Consider the following 17,366-nt stretch of genomic DNA (forward strand, 5'->3'; position numbering starts at 1 on the left):
AAATGGACGAAACACGAAAGAAGAAAATGAATTTGCAAATATATTATTATCATGGGAAAAAAAAACTGCTATGCATTAATCATTGGAAATAGTAATCAGTTAGAGAGAAACATCCATTTCATCCAAAATGTATCAATTGTATATATTGTAAATTAACTAATTCCTTCACCAACATTGCTTAATTTAAATTGTATTTTTGCATATGTCGAATAATGATTTTCTATCTCTATGTACGAACAACAGACCATTCATAATTTGCACATTATTTCACACATAATTATGGAGTCTTGAGATTTACACCTTATGATTTGCTTTGCCTTAACTGGAAAATTTATCTTAAAAAAAAAACAAATAAACAAACAAACATGATTTTATGTCCCGTTTTCAATTAAATGTAGTATGGTAACCATTTTGTCTTGAAGCTGCATGTTCCACATGCAACCATGTTGTAGCTTGAGAGAATGCAATTTTCAGAGTGGAAACCAAAGATTATCATATTTTCAATGAATTTTGAATTCGAACAAGTTGTACATTTTGATTTTAACGAAGCTTCTAGGTTTGACCAAAAACGTCTTGAGTGGTCACATAGCCAGAAAATATGTTCAGTGTTATCCTTAACTTCTAAACAAAAGTCACAATTATTGCTGTTTACTAATCCCATTTCTTTTAGAACTACAATAAGTTTTGTTCCAATAATCCTTTGTAATATGCGAAGTTGTAACATTTTTAATTTTATTTCATGTATTTCTAAAATTTCTATTAAAAATCTTTTCCCAACATATGTTTGTTCCCAGGTTCTCAAACCACTTTTGACAAGAATTATGTATGTATCATCAGAAGTCAAAACATCATAGTATATCCGTGACCCCTTAGATATATAATATATTATTTTTTATGCTCCTGGTATATCGCGAGTACTCTGGCTTGTTGGAACATTAAGTTCTGCCTGTTGAATAGCCTTCCTGATTGCTGTCAAGCAACTATCATTAGTCAAAAAATGCATAGTTGTTCCATATTTTCTATTGAAATCGATTTGGAAAAAAAAAATCTTCCATTTTCATTCAAAAAACGTGATGCACAATAAACTGCCTTGTTAATCCATCGTCGATAATTTATCGTACTGTTTCCAGTCATAAATTTGTCATTGTAAACACTGGTTCTGACAAAACATCTTTATCTGATTTTGGTCTCAATTGACAACAAAATTCCCTACAAGCCGTAAAAATATGTGTCCAAAACAAGGTATTCTTTAAGATACACAATGCATAGAGAGGTCCATATTGTTTTCTACTTCATTGAAAAATGGGAACATTTCAGTCGCAAAATTTTTTTCCATTTATGTTTTGATGTTCTGAACTTTCTTACCCAAGTTTTCATGCTTCAGTATATCTTCTTCTTTTTTTTTTTAATATCTGGTATGTTTAATCCTCCTTTCTTGATGCTGTTTATTGCTGTCTTTCTACTTATTTTGTCCCTTGTGTCAGTGGCATTAGTCCCTCGCCGCTCATTCCGAGTCCCTCATACACAGCCACACCCGGGTTTGTCTGTCACTATCCCAGCGTCGGCAGTCCACATGGAACTGTCGATGTTAGCTTGCTTCAAGGAGGTCACATACCAGAGGAGACCCTGGGAAACTGGATTTTCGACCGACAGTGTCTCTTCTTTTGAATCTGTTTTTACAATCTATTATCTGTTTGATAATGCTTACGCACAGTAAAACACATTTACATCAAAATGCCATCATTCTGCGCATATCAGCTACGCCATAGATAAACCATTCTGGCGATACAGAATAAAGCGATTTCACTGATTTGCTGGAAAGATAGTCTTCCTTTAGAGTCGCGATCGCTCCATGTCACTACTTCATTGACGCTGGAAACGAACGGGTGAATATCGTGTGAAGTTGATTTAGTCTGTCAGGAGAAACGGTCTACCTTTCACACACACACACACACACACACACACACACACACACACACACACACACACACACACACACACACACACACACCGCCTCCCCATAACATTTTTCATATGTATTTTTTTGTGCTTTCAGGTGCCGATGCTGCTTTTTGTCGCTCAAAAACATTCCATGAGTTTGGTGATCACCTGTGTCTTTGTTATTTGAGCTACGAGAATTTCCTTTATGTTTTTGTTGACAGTGATGCCTTCTGCACGATATGCAATAATCAGAACGACAATATATGCAATAAGGTGACCGCAGTGAAGCTACGTGTGTACCCACCGTCTGTCACACGTTGCGAACTGTGAATTTGCCAAAGTGTTTGCAATAAACCGTCTCTCTCGAAAACTGTGCAACTTATTAGAAATAAAGTACACCACAGTTTCAAAGACAGTCTCTTGCGAATCTTTTGAGCTATGCCACATCACCATGGGCCTATTTTGTTGTCCTCTGTCGCCGGGTTATCTCCCCTACCCCCTATTTGGCTACGACGCAAATTTAATTCTTTACAAATTCAAATTGGTTTTTTATTGAAAAAAAAACAGTTTATGTGCACTTTCCAAGTGTGGGCAGAACCCAGCAAAGAAGACGACATTGGACTACTACCCTGTGATCCATGACTACCTTGCCTGTGCGTACCTCAAAATGCTTGGGAAAAAGCTGCATGGTTCTGGGTTCGGAGATATCCTTCTGGAGGCAGGCCTGATCTCTTCTGGTTCTCTGCAAGGGGTGCCGTCTGGCAAACATTATGAACGAGCATTGTTCTGCCATAAGACAATGCTTGAGAGTCTAGAACGCTCGGTGCTGGAAACATATCTTGAAATCAGAGATGAAGACACATCATTTCCGACACTGTCAGAAGACAGCACGATCAAACTCCAGACAGCCTCTTGTTTTTTCTCAAAAGAGACATTGACTGAGCTTCAGCAAGATGAAGTTATCGCCAGTTTCATGGCAGAGTACGAACAGTTTAGAGATAGAGTCAGAGAAGGAGCCTTTGGACCAACCGCACAACTTTGGTTGTCGTACATCGATCATGTATGGCTTGTCCTTGCACTCCATGAGGCTGTCAAAATCAACGACTTCCTGCTCTACGCACAAACGATGTCCCAAATGCCAGACCTCTTCTTCAGCTTCGATGGACAAAACTATACACGCTACGTGACCTTCTTCTCGGTCTTCTTGGCAAACATTGACTTGTCACATCCTGGAGCCAAGGAGATGCTGCAGAGAGGTGCTTTCAGCGTGGCAAATTCCTTCATTCCTGGCAGTCGCTGTGCAGTGGACAAAACCATGGAAGAAATGTTCATGAAGCACGCCAAAAGCCAAGGAGGAGCTGGCGGAGGTGGCGCTGGTCTCACAGGACTGCTGTCCAAACAGGAGGCCTACCACAGATGGGTCAGGGCAACCCATGATAGGTCAAAGTATCTTCATGCAACTCTCAACATGGCTGGCATGGCACAAGGTGATGAGGCTGGCAGTAGACATCGTGACTTGCGTCCTTCTGAAATACTGAAGAGCGAAAGCAACGTCATGAGGACTCAGGATGCAATCAAAAATTTCATCAACCCTTTCTGTGAGGAAGCCTCGGTCAAACTCATCACCCTGTCATCTGGAGCATCTGTCCCAGCCAGCATTCAGCATGATGTGTTGAGGGCAGAAAAACTGGTAAAGTCTCGAAGGAGGCGTTCATCACGCAGAGACTGATGGCAAATGACCATTTCTTTGAACCAGTTAAGCGGCTGAACCTCAGAACGATGGCATCGATGAACAAAACCGTCCACATGAAGACTACCAAGAAGGTTGTGGAATACAAACAACAAGGGAACATTGCCTTTCAACTCCTTCTGAAGGCACAGGAAGCAGGAGCTCAACTCGATCTGAAACAGTTGATGACATACCAACTTACTCCTGTACCTTACAGTATTGCCACTGCTGACAATTTCCTTGCCAAGACCAACAAAGCAAAAGGGTTCAACTACCTCACCAAAGATATGGAAGATGCCGCTCTACCTCCCCATGATGCGATGCTGGTTGTGATCGATGGCAATGCAGTGTTTCACTGCTTGCAACAGCTTCCTTACAATTTCAGGGAGATCAGTCAGAAGATATTTGACATGCTGCCAAAGGGAACGGACATGGTGTTCATACAGACATGTACAAAACGGACTCGATCAAAGCAATGGAAAGGAAAAGGAGAGGCACTGGCGATAAGATCATCGTGAAAGGAGAAAGCACTAAGCGTCCTGCAGACTGGAAGACGTTTCTGTCAAACAACGAAAATAAGAAGCAGCACACCCAAGTATTACTCGACGTTTGGAGCAAAGATGAGAATGCGCCAAAATTCAAGGACAGAAAAGTCATGCTGATATGTGAGGGAGAAACCTTCCTGCTTGAATCGGCAGATGAGCTGAAGACAACAAGGACGCCAATTGCAACGCTCAGATCCACACAGGAACAGGCGGATTCCAGAGTACGCACTCTACTGTGCGTACGCTGAACGGAATGGCTACAGGTTCGTCCGCGTCAAGAGTCCCGACTCGGACATGTTCTTCATTCTCCTGCACTTCGCTCTGCAGCTGAAGGACGTGGTGATTCTGTTCGACACAGAAATGGGGAACAAACAGCGGCTCATCAACGTCACTGACATCGCAAAAAGCATACGGGCAACAGCACTGCACCACCTTCCTGGCTCTTCATGCTTATACCGGCTGCAACAGAACAAGTGCGTTCAAGGGCATTTGGAAAATTATACCCATCAAAGTTCTTCAGCAGAGTACAAGATTTGCGGAAACAATTGCCCACCTTGGAGATACATGGGTCATCGCTGAAGAAGTCAAAGCCGATCTTGAGACCTTCACCTGTGTCATGTACGGCAGACATCGTTTCACCAGTGTCAATGACCTCCGACACTAGCTACTCAAGGAGAGATGTAGAGATGAGCCATTGAACGCAAACAACATTGACATGGCAAGCATGCCTCCGTGCAAACAAACTCTTCAAGAACACATCAAACGGAGCAACTATCAAGTTGCCATTTGGAAAAAGGGCTCTCGAACCCACGTCTGATGTTCCAGTAGCAAGCAATGGACATGGATGGATCAACGTTGATGACACCTTGGAACCAATGTGGTCCGCAGAAGACGTCATCCTGCCCGCAGATATGGTTGACTTCCCTGTGGACTTTCCAGACTCTGACGACGACGAAGAAGAAGCTGTCATATCCTACGTATCAGAAGAGTCGCTTTCTACGTGTGCCGAGGGAAGCGACTCAGAATAATGAGATAGGGGGTAGGGGAGATAAACCGGCGACAGAGGACAGCAGAATAGACCCATGGTGATGTGGCATAGCTCAAAAGAATCACAAGAAACTGTTCTTTGAAACTGTGGTGTACTTTGTTTCTAATAAGTTGCACAGTTTTCGAGAGAGACGGTTTATTGCAAATACTTTGGCAGATTCACAGTTCGCAACGTTGCTTCACTGCGGTCATCTTATTGCATATATTGTCGTTCTGATTATTGCATATCGTGCAGAAGGCATCACTGTCAACAAAAACGTAAAGGAAATTCTCGTAGCTCAAATAACAAAGACACAGGTGATCACCAAATTCATGGAATGTTTTTGAGCGACGAAAAGCAGCCGCGGCACCTGAAATGGTTACCCTTCAAAATTAAGCCAGAAGGGATAGTGAGACCCAAGATTTTTTATGTTAACATGATTTTTCGTGATTTATACACTCTAAAGCACCAAAAAATACATGTGACAAATTTATTGGGGGGTGGGAGGTGAAAGGTGGACCATTTCTCCTCACCGAGTAATTTATAATGTTTCACCGAGACGTCAGGACAGTCCGTACCGTTTGTAGGAAAGAAGCTGCGACGCATAATGGAAACGTACTTTACGACTTCTTGCGCTAAATTCGAATTATAGGCCACATAAAATCCACACTACCCCAGTGAACTAATGACACAGAATAAAAAGTATTTTATCTTTAGAAAGTTAACTGGGGCAAAAAAAAAGAAGTTTTACATGAACCCACGCATGCACGCACACTCGCTCTCTCTCTCTCGCACACACACACACACACACACACACACACACACACACACACACATGCAAGCATGCAAGCACGCACGCATTATCACATCCACGCACACATGCACAAACGAATGCACGCAAGTACACACATAAGGGCGAGTGTTCCCACCTGTTGCGACCCGAAAAGACGGTTCCTCACATTTTCTTTAAAAATGTCACACAAGTCACGTTTTTGATAGTATATAAGTTGCTGTTTCAGACAAAACGGCTGTCTTCTATTTGATCCACAGTAAACTACGTAAATCAGTGAGTATTTTCAGTGAATCTGTTGTCTGTTCTATGTGCTCTGTGTTTGTCTTAGTACGGGTGCTGAACCACTTCACATTTATGTTGACACTGGAGCCCAAACATTCCAATGGATTCATGATGTTTCAACATCCTCTACCAGCTTCAGCCGACTTGTTTCTTTCTTGTTCTGTTTGATAGGGATTTTTTTTATTGCTGTAAAAAAAATTAATCGAAACGTCAAACTACGTTTTTCAATGGAGGTGTCAATTGCCTATGAATTACGGAACAGCTCGAAATTACTGACTACCAGACACGTGTGAAAACAGTAATTTGTTCGACTGGTTAGAAGATGAAGCAAGGACGTTTAGGATGGCTCGATAACAGTTTTCTGGTTGTTTGCTAATTGTGATTGAGAGTATGTGTTGAATTTTAAGCATTTCTAAGATCTGGCTAGAGGCTCAAATTTCTGTTTTTTATGCCGCTGCACATCATTGTTTTTCGCTTGTAGCTTTGTTCATTTGTGTGTGTGTGTGTGTGTGTGTGTGTGTGTGTGTGTGTGTGTGTGTGTGTGTGTGTGTGTGTGTGAATCTTGTATCTGTTCCTCATTCATCCTTTCCGTTCTGTCTTGTTTGTTCAGCGATGAAGGTTGTGGCAGTGCTGTTGATGACACTGGTGGTGGCCTATGCCGCTCCCGAGAAACGTTTCCTCATCAAAGACATCGGAGACCTCATTAACAATCTTGGCAATCAGCTCACCCAAGTCTTCAACTCAGCCAAACACGAATTCGAAAAAATCGTTGGTGGCCAAGGTAATGTCAATTAGAATGATAATGAATACGCGTTTTTATGCTCATGAAAGTGTTGCGATGATAAAACTAAGTCATTCAGACCGCCGACTGACATGAATTCTTTGTGTGTTGAGTAGTGTCATATTTTGTCCCAAATATTGAAAAAGACAATCACACGATCCCTGCTGATTCCTAGTTTGTCTTTTGAATGTAGAAGGGTGGTGTGTATACATTGTACAGGTTTGTTACTGTCCGATTTCTTTTGGAGATTTGCTTCTCTGCTAGTTCAAATCAAACTAAGATAGTACAGAAAAACTACATTTCGTTCTGCAACTGTGTATGCTGGATACTCACACAACAGTATGCTCAATGCAATTGATCATTGACTTGAAACCACTGAAACTGACAAACCTTGAGCTTCATCAATGGCGTAATGAACACGTAGTCACAGTTGCACGTGATAATGGCATCTCGTTCTCAAACTGAATGTCCACAATGTGTCAAATAGTTTTGTCCACACTATCAGTTGCTTGAGTCACATGTGTAAATCATTTGGTCTAGTTATCTTCTTGTTTCTAAATCTGTTGGTCCTGTGTTTTACATGAAACAAACACGACACTGCTTTCGTGGCTGTGCTTACAACATACATTATGTTTCAGTCGACTTCGACAACGTCGTGCATCTGCTCGTCGGCCAGATTGATTCTGACACCACTGAGGGAGCCTGTGAAGCAGCCTGTACTAAAGGTGCCTCTGTTATTCTGGGACCTGCTGCACCAATGGCTGGCCTGGTCTGTGGACCTGCCTGCAAAGCGTGAGTGCACAGCAACGCTTATCACAGGATAAGATAATCATTGGAAATGAGATGTTCTGAGATCAAATCCATCATAAGACAAGGTGTTTTTTCATGGTGTTTTTTTTTTTTTTTTTTTTTTGTTTTTTTGTTGTTGTTGTTTTTTATGTTAGTGACGAGAATGAGAGAATAGCAAATAAACAACAATGCGACATACACTTAACTGTCGTAAATTATCTACACAGTTAAGGGGTCTGTCCTTGGCTGACTTACTGAAGGCAAAAACTACACTTCGTTCAGCAAATATGTGAATACATCAACTTTAACAAAAGCACAACTCTTTTTAGAACATTTCTTTCTTTCTTTCTTTCTTTCTTTCTTTCTTCATGTATTTATTTATACCTGCGAAAACGGAATATGGCTGCCTACATGGCGGGGTAAAAACGGTCATACACGTAAAAGCCCACTCGTGTACATCCGAGTGAATGTGGGAGCTGCAGCCCAGGGACGCAGAAGAAAAAGAAGGGGAAGTATTTATTTATTCATTTATTTATTCATTATTTATTTATCTATTTATTTATTCATCTTTGTGTGTGTCTACATGTGTGAGTGTGTGAGTGTGTACGTGTGTGCGTGCGTGTGTGTGTGTGTTTATGTGTGTGCATGTGTGTGTGTTTAAACTTGTATATCACATTCTTGTATTCATATGATAATGTTTTAACAGCAAGCATCAGGCATACGATCTGGCATACGTAAAAGGATCAACGGCACTGACTCAGAAATATAATTACGAGTCAACGAATTCACACCCAGACTTTCTTTGCGAACACAGCCAGTGGTAAACAGTGTCCGTCTTGAATATTATGAACTGTGTGATGGAAGATCTGATAACTGATCTGAGTAATTGATCTTGTGGTGATTTCAATCCATAAACATAAATTCCTTCTGTGTGTTCCAGTGCCCTGGCCAAGATCGAGGAGGCTGCTGGTTAATAATTATTAAAAGCTAGCCTGTCATCATCATCACCGGGATTTGTTTTGTGCAGTGAAAATGCGTACAGCGAAAAAAACAACTTTGCTGATACAAATTTTTCAATCGATTTCAAGCCATTCTTGAACAGACAATTGAAAACTTACGTCTGTCATCTTGTAAAACTTCCGTGTGTCGTCTGTTGATTTCCATGTGGATCAATAAAGTGTTTTTGAACTGAACTGAATTGATTTGAATTGAATTTTGGTGTTGGGTTGTCTTCTGTGTTTGTCTGTCCATCACTTCACATCTCCCTCTCTCTCTCTCTCTCACTCTCTGTCTCTCTCTCTCTCTCTCTTTCTCTCTCTCTCTCTCTCTCTCTCTCTCTCTCTCTCTCTCTCTCGACGGTTGCGGTGGTAGAATGGTTAGAGCGCTGAATTCTCGCGTCTTTGAAGGACGGGCGCTATGTAAATTATAAATATCCATATCCTCCTCCTCTTCCTCCTCCTCTCTCTCTCTCTCTCTCTCTCTCTCTCTCTCTCTCTTTCTCTCTCTCTATCTCTGCTTTTTCAGAGTAACACAACACAAAAAGAAAAAAATCTGATTGATATTTGATGAACAAAAAACAGCACTGCTTTTTATAGTAACACTACAACAAAACCTGAATGATATTTGATGAACAAAAAACAGCTGCACACCAGTACACTACAATAAAAAGTCCAAATTTCATGCAGATCATAAACATGTAAATAACCAGCACCGCCTCTATCATGGTTACAACACGCCCTCTTCCCATCACACACCCACACATACACACTCGCATGCGAGAGCACGCGCATACAAACGGACAGCAAAATAACACCGTCCATATTGGGTTCAAACAAGTGATTTCCATGGCTTTCAGCAGACTGAGACTAAGCCAGGAGCATACACTTTGCACTGTCAACGATACCCGGAACATTGTGATGTGGGAGTACAAAGCTGTCCCATTCAAACTGCAGCCAATCGCAAACGTTTGGTTAAAAAAAAATTCAGTTTAATCACGTACATCTGCAAATTATCCCAACCGCCTGAAATTTTACACTGATGTTTCTCTCCTCGATGCCTAAACGGGTGAAGCGTTCTTGTAATACCATCTTTCATTATTTGAGAAATTTCTTCAGCTGTGTAAAAGCTTTTTCCACTTTTTCAGCAGAGTTCTACTATAAAGGGTTTTTTTCATATCGAGTAAATCAACTTTTGATTACATGAGGGGTTTTTTTTCCTTCGCAGATCTCTTTATTTTATGATATATATCTTCATAAAAATTGCACAAGACGACATATATATATATATATATATATATATATATATATATATGTGTGTGTGTGTGTGTGTGTGTGTGTGTGTGTGTGTGTGTGTGTGTGTGTGTGTGTGTGTTATATGTGTGTGCGTGTGTGTGTGTAATATTTCTTGCATGGATAATAGATTCTTGGCCTACCCTTAACATCAAACTATAACAACAAAAATGCAACTGTTTTCAAATAAAACACTAAACCCACTGTACCTGATGAGAGAAACTGTCGTGGCATCAGCTGAATACATTCACATTGTTATAGCATGAAACATCCTTATTCTGTCATCGTCAGAAATGTGCTATGCATACCGCTTTTTCAGTTCAACACCTGGCGATTTTAATGTGTTGAATATATGTTGCTGAAGACAGTCCTTTACCCTTCAGCCTCTAGCTTCCAAAAACGTGGAGAGTATGTTTCAAACAAAGAGATATTACGAAGAAAGCTCTTTTTTTCTTCTTTCTTTTTTTCAAAATTGTTCAAAGTAATCTGGTATGTATACTGTCATGAACATTTGCCATTCACTTTATTTTTACACTTCATTACGGATGTAATCTGTATCACGCGATTCAATATGCTCTTCTGTGATAATCTGTCTTAGTGATGATATAACTATGTTGTGCTCTGAAGATTTTGCCTGACTGACTCATTACGCAAAGGTTATTCATGGCGAACTTTTGTAACATCTCTATGGAAGCATACACTCTTGCAAAAATTGATGTACTTTCTTAGAACGTGTCCTTGTATTTATTCGGAAACGTAAAAGATTCTCGTTCCATTGAATGGCTTGATGCGGCCTTGCAAGGACTCTAAATCATGGGAGGTTTACTGTTTAGGGGGTCGTCACTTACGTGTCTTGATAACGTGTATCTTAATACCCCAATTGCCTTTATTTAGTCTCACCAGGGTATTAAGATAATTTTATTAAGAAATGGTGCCACATCTTCACGGAACTATCGGGATGCCAAATACTGAGGACGATCTAGAAATCGCCCGCACGCAGGAAAGAACCCCACACACATTCCCACACACCCCTGTCAGGGAAAACCACGCCCTGTAATTGTACTAGTACGCTTTCAAATCCAGGAAGTCGAAGAACAAAGTGTTAGCAGACCTCTGAAAACTGAAGAACAATGGTGTGTCGGTGAGGGAGTGTTAAGCCACGCTTTCTCGCGATCCCACGCTTTCTTTCACTGTATGAAACAGCGTGGGATTGTGAGAAATCGTCAAGAGCGCCTTCCCCTTTTTTCGTTTTTTTCCCCTTACATACATACATCTCTCTCTCTCTCTCTCTCTCTCTCTCTCTCTCTCTATATATATATATATATATATATATATATATATATATATATATATATTCATTGTCATCGATGTTGATTCTTGTCTTTTCCCAGCACAAATCTTGGAGAAAAATGAGAGAGAGAGAGAGAAAAAGAAGAGAGAGAAAGCAGGGAATGATAAGGATCATTGTAATGATGATGGCACCAGCGTAGACGTCGACGGTGATGACACTGAAACTATCATCTGATACAGTTCACATAAGACAGCTCACTGCAATGCAGACACCTCGAATTCAACATCAGGAATGATAGCAAACAACAAAAGCATGGCAATAATGTATGAATCAAGCAGAAATATATACCAAGAAGACCCTAATATTTCACGATGGATGTTGGGAATAACATCGAAATGAAAAAAAAATTTACATCAAAGATTTACTGTGACTGAGTAGGGTTTTTTCACAATGCTGCACCCTCGCGTAGGGAGCATGACAACGGAACCAATTAATTAGTTTTGATGTTTGTGGTGATGCAGCCTTTTCTGTCACATTGATTTAAAACGTTCCATCGTTTCACGCTTGTTCATAAGTTCATTTGTATGTGTTTGCATCAATTCGCATGCAACATCTCTCTGAAATCAGCTCTTTTATTTCAGAAAAAAAACCCACTCAGATTATGAAAATATTATTCAGGCTATACAGAATCAAGGAAGGAAAACAAACCAACCAAGCAAATACACACAAAACAACACAAAACGTACGCGCGCACACACACACACACACATACACACACACACGCACGCACGCACACACGCACGCACGCACGCACACACACACACACACACATGCACGCACGCACACACACACACACACACACACACACACACACACACACACACACACACACACACACACACACACACACACACACACATGAACAAAGTCTCAAAACGATCCTGTGTTATCACCATTGACGTCTTCACGAACGTCACCCTTCGTCCCTTCGTCGACCCATCTTTCTAATAATAATGATAAGTAATTATACATCGCTGAATTTTGTGCAGAGACAAATCAAAGCGCTTCCACACCAGTCATTCACACGCATGCATTTAACTCTGAACTGGGAAAACTGAATACAAGGAAGAGGCAGGGGAGGGAGGCTATCTTGAGAAGAGGTGGGTTTTAAGGCCAGACTTGAAAGAACTGTGTTCGGAGACCTGACGAAGCAAAAAAGAATGTTCATTCCAAGTGCAAGGTCCAGGGACAGAGAAAGAACGGCGGCCGACAGTGGAATGTTTGAATCTGGGTTTTCGTAAATAGAGCAGATCCGGTTTCTCATGCTTTCTCACAATTGAATTAAAACGTGGCAAGTTTTCTCGTGAGATCTAATTAAAAGTATTCCTCTCTCTCTCTTTCAGATGAAAAGAGTGAGTAACCTATCTTCTTTATATATCTTCTTCTTCAAGTTAACGGCTTAAAAACATGTTGGACCATGCTTTATTAGGTGGATGGTAAATTCAGTTTGAACATGTTTATAATATGAATCCAGTTGGTGTCACAACAGTTCCTCTCGTCAAATACAATGGGTTTTGTGTTTCATTTGAAAAAAACAAAGTTGCATTGTGTTCTTTTAGCTTGAGGACAGGCTATAATCTAGGCTTATACAAGAAATATTACATGCATGTCATAGCTATCTTTTTCTTAATTAACACTTCTTTCTCATGTAATGTTTTGCATCTGCATTGTTTAGTGCTATTTTTCTGGTCATTGGTATATATATATATATATTTTAAAAAAAAGGATGAATACCATATTTCCCAAGAAAAATACAACAAAACAAATAAACGAACGAACAAAAAACCCACAAAAATCAACGGTAGATTTATTCGATATGAAAAGTCTTTTGGTGTAAGAACTGTATTGTGAAAAAAAAGAAAAAAAGGAAATGCTTTCACACAGCAGAAAAGATTTCTCAAATTTTAAAGCTGGAATTACAAATGTACGTATTTGCCATCGATAATAGAAACACGTCAATGTAAAATTTCAGATTGTTAGGACAAGTTGTAGGTGCGTATGTGTGTGATTTAACTGAAGTAACCAAAGTATTGCGATTGCCTGCAGTTTGAATTCATGTCGTTTGGATTACCAGCCAATGACACTTCCACATCACAATGGTCCGAGTATCGCTGACAGCGCAAAGTGTGTGCTCCTGACTTTAATAAGAGCCCAGGAGATCGCTGGTTTGAACCCAATACGGGCGGTACTGTTTTATTGTTTGTGATTTGTGTGTGCGCTCGTAAGCAAGTGTATGTGTGGGTGTGAGTGTGTGATGGGGGTGGGGTCGTGTTATGACCACGATATAGCTAGTGCTGGTTATAACGTGTATGATATTCAGACTTTATCTTAGTGTAGTATGTGTACATATGTACCAAAATATTCTGCTGTTCATCCAATGTCATTCAGATCTTTTCGTTTTGCGTTGTATTATACCTGGAAAGACAAATACAAAAGAACAATCCAACACCAAGATGACAGACACAAAATTTTAATTGTCTGGACAAGAATGGTCTGAAATCAACAGGAAACTTTTAATCAGCAAAAGTTTGTTTTTTTCGCTGTACGCATTTTCACTGCACAAAACAAATCCCGTGATGATGATGACGGGCTAGCTTTCAACCAGCAGCCTCCTCGATCTTGGCCAGGGCACTGGAACACACAGAAGGAACGTATGTTTATGTGTTGAAATCACCACAAGATCAATCACTCAGATCACTTCAGATCAATACTTCAGATCTTCCATCACACCGTCCATGATATTCAAGACTGAGTCTGATTACTGTTGGTATACCACTGGCTGTGTTTGCAGAGAAAGTCTAGATGTGAACTCCTTTACTCATATTTATCTATATTTCTGAGTTAGTATCGTTGGTCCTTTAAGTTAACATCCGTATACCTGATCCTTCCTTTTCGTCTTCGCATGTCATCATTCGAGAACGTGAATGCTTAAGCTTAAACAAATACACAGACACACACACTCACACAAGATGAGTGAGATAGTCACGGACAGACCCCTTAGCGGTGTAGATTCGTTTGCGAAACGTAAGTATATGTCGCTTTGTTGTGACTTGTCCTCTCATCTACGTCACTAGCATCCAAACCACCACTCAAAGGTAATAGATGAGCAAAAATTCCTTGTCGCCATGATGGAATTGGTCTCAGAAACTCTCATTTTCAATGGCTGTCCAATTTTCTGCCTCATGAGCGCTGGTCCACTACCGACCATAGCTGCGATAGACGTTACATTATACTCACGCTTTGCAGGCAGGTCCACAGACCAGGCCAGCCAGTGGTGCAGCAGGTCCCAGAATAACGGTGGCACCGGCAGTGCAGGCGGTCTGACACGCTCCCTCGGTGGCATCGGAATCAATCTGATCGACCAGCAGGTCTACCACGTGGTCGAAGTTGACTGAAATAAAGTGAAGCATGAATATTCAGATCACATCATGTTCGAAAAAACAACAACAACAAAACCAAAACAAAAATAAGGAAAAAATAAACACCCCAAAACAAAAACATACCAACAACAGCAACAAAACAACATCAACAACCAAACAAAACAACAACAACAAACACGTAGGAATATGCGTTTCCTGACTCTGTCAAAGTCAAGAACCAGAAATTCGACAGACAATGCCGCAATTCTTTTAATAACTGTCAGCACCATCTCAGGCTTTGATCATTCTTTGTTGCTATAATTCTGTCTTGCCTTCTTTTATTCGGATTTCATTCGCCTGCCCACTGCCTTTATGGTGCCATGACCCTCCCCCCCCCCCCCCCCCCCCCGCCCCCCCACCTCCCTACCCCCTCTCCCCTGCCTTCAACCCCCCTCCCCTCCCAAAAAAAAAGGAAGAAGAAACACAAGACGTCTTCACTTTCATTCCGTGTAGTGGTTGAAAGGAGTGTGAAATGGAACTGATGGCTGCTGAAAATTACTGCAAGACACTTTTCCAAATGAACAGACTGTGTACTTCATGCTTCTAAAACATTTGACCTGTGAATGGGAATGTGGCTAAACTGTTGAGGAGAGAAAGTGGACAAATCTGTGCTATTGTTTTACTTAATAAGTCTGTAATCCCGCTCTTGCTTAGCGATAACAATTGAAATCAAGAATGATTACCGTTAGCAGTAATTGTTCTGCAAAGCGTATCCATTCCATCAAACACACCCGTATCAATCATAGCCTCCTGTCTAAGGTTTTGCTATCATCATCATCATCAACATCACCACAAAATGGTGTTACACTTACTGTTCTCCCCAGAAGTGAGTTTTTCGAACTCATTTTTGGCAGAGTTGAACACATGGGTGAGCTGGTTGCCAAGGTTGTTGAAGAGGTCCCCGATCTCCTTGATGAGAAATCGTTTCTGGGGAGCGGCATGGGCCACCACCAGTGTCATCAACAGCACTGCCACAACCTTCATCGCTGAACAGTCAACGCACAAGATGGGGGTACTGAGCAAGAGAAGCACTGTCTGTTCAAGAACGAATTGCATCACATTCTAAATAACGATTGATCCTGTAATGATATGTGATATATATATATATATATATATATATATATATATATGAAATTATGTATATATATTTATCTATTTTTTAAAAAAACAAAACAAACAACAAACAAACAAAAACTATGATTCACACAAATATGAATGCAGGAATAACATATTTCTTGAAAATATCACACACACGCATGCACGGACACACACATGACGCACAAACACACACACGTGCACACACACACACACACACACACACACACACACACACACACACACACACACACACACACACACACTAAAGAGTGGAAGAAAAAAAACAACCAAACAAACAAACAACAAAAATCAAACAAAAAACAACAATCAGAAAAAACAAACAAGCAGCAAAAAAGAAACAAACCAACAATAAAAAAAAAATAAAAAAAGAAGGAGAAGAACAAAAACCCACACGCACACAAACACCATCTAGAAAATGTTCATTCAATTGGTAGTGAAGACAGATAAGAGCTCACCGTGGAAGGAACGGACATGCAACAGACACAATGCAAAATACTTACTGATTGAGTTCTCTGCACGCCGAATGGAAGACAGACAAACATCTGTCTGAGAAAGCAACTTATATACCTTCAAAAACGTGAGTTTGATAACATTTTTTAAAGAAGAAAAAAAGAAGAAAAAGGCAAACAAAAAATTTAGCGGAATTAAATCGTTTTGGGATCGTGCGCAAAAAGTAGGGCAGAGATACTTTCAGCACAGGTGTGTGTGTGTGTGTGTGCGTGTGTGTGTGTGTGTGTGTGTGTGTGTGTGTGTGTTCGTACGTGCATGCGTGCGTGAATGTATTTGTGCTTGCGTTTGTGCACACATATGCACGTATGTTTTGGAAGTGTGGTTTTGTTTTATATATATATATAAATTCGTTTTCTGTGTCGGTCGTTCACAAGAGAATTTTTTTTTTAAACAACTAAAAAAACCAACAACAACAACAACAACAACAACAACAACAACAACAACAAAAAAAAAAACCGAAAAAAACCGCTCGTCCACACTCAAATGTTCATGTACACAATTCATGGAAGTCATTACTAAATACAACTGCAACAACAAGAAAACAAAAAAGCACTTGGTGTTATTTTCTCTACAACTACAACTGTAGACGATACTGTCAGGTTGAAATATGAACATAAACTGGAAGAAATCCAGCAGATATTTAGGACCTGGTCAAAAAGAAAAGTGACGCCTTATGGTTCTAAAATACTGTCATTAACTATGCCAAAAACGTACACATCTGTCAAGGAATTTTACCAGACCCCCCTCCTTGTTTTTTCACACATTTGAATGAAACAACAACACAAATATGAA

General features: G+C 40.3%; 2 protein-coding genes across 2 annotated transcripts; one reads left to right on the plus strand and one right to left on the minus strand.

Annotated features, from left to right (window-relative positions):
* Positions 1-6,150: 6,150 nt before the first annotated feature.
* LOC143279422 (conotoxin Cl14.12-like) lies at positions 6,151-9,080 on the plus strand. Its single transcript, XM_076583467.1, has 4 exons — positions 6,151-6,308; positions 6,928-7,098; positions 7,737-7,890; positions 8,828-9,080. The coding sequence occupies exons 2-4, from the start codon at positions 6,930-6,932 to the stop codon at positions 8,859-8,861; spliced, it is 357 nt and encodes a 118-aa protein (XP_076439582.1). The 5' UTR covers positions 6,151-6,308; positions 6,928-6,929; the 3' UTR covers positions 8,862-9,080.
* A 4,900-nt stretch (positions 9,081-13,980) lies between these two features.
* On the minus strand, positions 13,981-16,649 carry LOC143279423 (conotoxin Cl14.12-like). Its single transcript, XM_076583468.1, has 4 exons — positions 16,565-16,649; positions 15,758-15,931; positions 14,764-14,917; positions 13,981-14,157 (listed from the first exon to the last, which is right to left on the minus strand). The coding sequence occupies exons 2-4, from the start codon at positions 15,927-15,929 to the stop codon at positions 14,124-14,126; spliced, it is 360 nt and encodes a 119-aa protein (XP_076439583.1). The 5' UTR covers positions 15,930-15,931; positions 16,565-16,649; the 3' UTR covers positions 13,981-14,123.
* Positions 16,650-17,366: the final 717 nt, after the last annotated feature.

Source organism: Babylonia areolata, chromosome 2 (genome assembly GCF_041734735.1).
Source record: "Babylonia areolata isolate BAREFJ2019XMU chromosome 2, ASM4173473v1, whole genome shotgun sequence".
Taxonomy (NCBI): Eukaryota; Metazoa; Mollusca; class Gastropoda; order Neogastropoda; family Buccinidae; genus Babylonia; species Babylonia areolata.

Bases quoted from the DNA above. Each gene is read 5' to 3' on its own strand.
- LOC143279422 (XM_076583467.1), top strand. From the start codon at position 6,930: ATGAAGGTTGTGGCAGTGCTGTTGATGACACTGGTGGTGGCCTATGCC. The intron at 7,099-7,736 runs GTAATGTCAATT...ATTATGTTTCAG, and splicing joins AAAAATCGTTGGTGGCCAAG to TCGACTTCGACAACGTCGTG. The intron at 7,891-8,827 runs GTGAGTGCACAG...TGTGTGTTCCAG, and splicing joins TGTGGACCTGCCTGCAAAGC to TGCCCTGGCCAAGATCGAGG.
- LOC143279423 (XM_076583468.1), bottom strand. From the start codon at position 15,929: ATGAAGGTTGTGGCAGTGCTGTTGATGACACTGGTGGTGGCCCATGCC. The intron at 14,918-15,757 runs GTAAGTGTAACA...ACTTTATTTCAG, and splicing joins ACTCACTTCTGGGGAGAACA to TCAACTTCGACCACGTGGTA. The intron at 14,158-14,763 runs GTGAGTATAATG...TGTGTGTTCCAG, and splicing joins TGTGGACCTGCCTGCAAAGC to TGCCCTGGCCAAGATCGAGG.